Genomic DNA, 1,995 nt, shown 5'->3' with positions numbered 1-1,995 from the left:
ATATATATATATATATATATTGAGGAGTGGATTTGCATGTATGCTCTCCAAGTGAAATAAAATGTAAAATCAATGAAAAAGAACAATGTACAATCATTAAAAATATATACATAATTTTGTTATATTTTAGTCAAAGTTTTTTTTTTTCATTGTTTTTACATTATAATTATATATATTCATATATATATATATATGTATATATATATATATATATTATGACCTATTTTATTAAATTTTATATAAAAATTAATTTAATGTTTTTCTGTGTGTGACAGGTTGACTTAAAGATGACACTGGAACAGGTAAAGCTATGGTGTTTATTAAGTAGTTTCATTCCACCATCGTTCGTAATTTATATAAATTTAATTTTCTTGAGGATATACACATTATTAAAACATTCTTATCTACTTTAACTCTCTTGAAGTTAAACATTAATGTTTTATAATAAATATTTTTAAAAATTTTAAATGTAACTCTTTATACATAATGTTTATAACAATTTTAATGGAAATAGCATTAACAATGTCAATAATCATTATTGTATAACGTTATAATGAGGATGATGATTACAATACATAATAATTATTACTTTATCATTTATTATTATTATCATACTGCATTTCTAGAATAAGAATCGTAGTATTATGAGCATTGTGGAAGATTTTGAGAATCAGCTAAAGACAATGGCCGTTAAAAATGACATCTCAGCAAATGTAGATCTTGAAGGCTTGATATGTGAGTTCAGTTTGTAAATAATTTTGTAATAACAACTATAACAGTAACAAGTTCAAGAACAACAACATTATCAAGAGCAACACGAACAATAATAATAATAATAAATAATATTAATAATATTAATGACTTGGTTTAGCGGCAGGATTCCAGAAGGCGAATTGCGGTGATGACTTGGTATTTAATGTGGAAGTCATGGAGGAAGACAATCCCCTTTCAGTAAATCCAACATTTTCAGACTGTAGAAACGGTAAGCAAATGATGTATTTTTGAAGCTACAATCCTACGTTAGCAAATTAACGTGTACTTCTTTTAATTAAATCTAATATGCCTAATTTAATATAATGTGAACTTTATTTTGTTTAACATCGATAAAAGTATTACATATTTAATTCATGTTTTGATCTAGTCTCAAACAAAAAACACAGTAGACTAGCGGTTTCGGGTATTCTTATCTGAATAGAAACTATAGGTTGCTGTAAACAGTAAGGATGAGAACAAATTAAGCCCACTTTTCCAAGATACTGTATACTAGTACGGAATAACGTACAGAAATAACATAAGATGCCACAAAAATAGTAACCGTAATGTCTTAATTAATGGGAGGGTGGGTTGGTTGGGAATAAAAGAATATTGAAGCAGTAGCCAAGGTGATGGCTATAATGTTTTATGAAATGTTTGATTTATCGATATTAATGCTGTTACCTCTATCACGCTGTTGAGCAGAGTTGCTGAATTGTGGGATACAGAATAAATGTTATATTAATAATACAAACACTGTCTTATTGTGAAATTTATGTACAAAGTTTAGCTCGGTGTAACTGGCCTAGGCTACGTATAATAGTGTACAGAAAATATGGCGTCCGCGCAACGTTCGTACGTGCGGTAATCAACGCTTGGTTTAAAATTCTAATATCTCACAAAATCATCATTAAATCTTAACTATGCAACACTCATAGGTTCGTATAAAACTCACCCTTTATCTGTCCTATTACAGAAACCTTTTAAACATTTCAAACATCAATCATTCTGGCTTTTATGCCTCAACACTAACGTATATGTTGCTAGCGTGAATCCTACGTCGTTGCTAGGCCTACCCAGCATGTTTTCCACTTTTCAAACTATAGATGGCGCTCAATAAACAATTAATTATTTCTAGACTTAACAGGGACGTTTAAATACAATATATACTGTATATATATATATATACACATACACACACACACACACACACACACATATATATATATATATATATATATA

The 1,995-nt window shown here is 28.5% G+C and overlaps 1 protein-coding gene across 1 annotated transcript in view; it reads left to right on the top strand.

The window, feature by feature from the left end:
• Positions 1-1,995, top strand: part of LOC117111531 (adhesion G protein-coupled receptor E3-like) — a 30,518-nt gene that overhangs the window by 9,645 nt on the left and 18,878 nt on the right. The window contains exons 4-6 of the mRNA XM_033254463.1: positions 276-302; positions 627-735; positions 872-982. Coding sequence (XP_033110354.1) covers positions 276-302; positions 627-735; positions 872-982 — 247 coding nt within the window. The remainder of the gene's footprint in view (positions 1-275; positions 303-626; positions 736-871; positions 983-1,995) is intronic.

Source organism: Anneissia japonica, unplaced genomic scaffold, assembly GCF_011630105.1.
Source record: "Anneissia japonica isolate Jap-2015-1 unplaced genomic scaffold, ASM1163010v1 scaffold6030_len697274_cov183, whole genome shotgun sequence".
NCBI lineage: Eukaryota > Metazoa > Echinodermata > Crinoidea > Comatulida > Comatulidae > Anneissia > Anneissia japonica.
The sequence above is the reverse complement of the archived record's forward strand: the minus strand, read 5'-3'. Positions and strand labels throughout refer to the sequence as shown.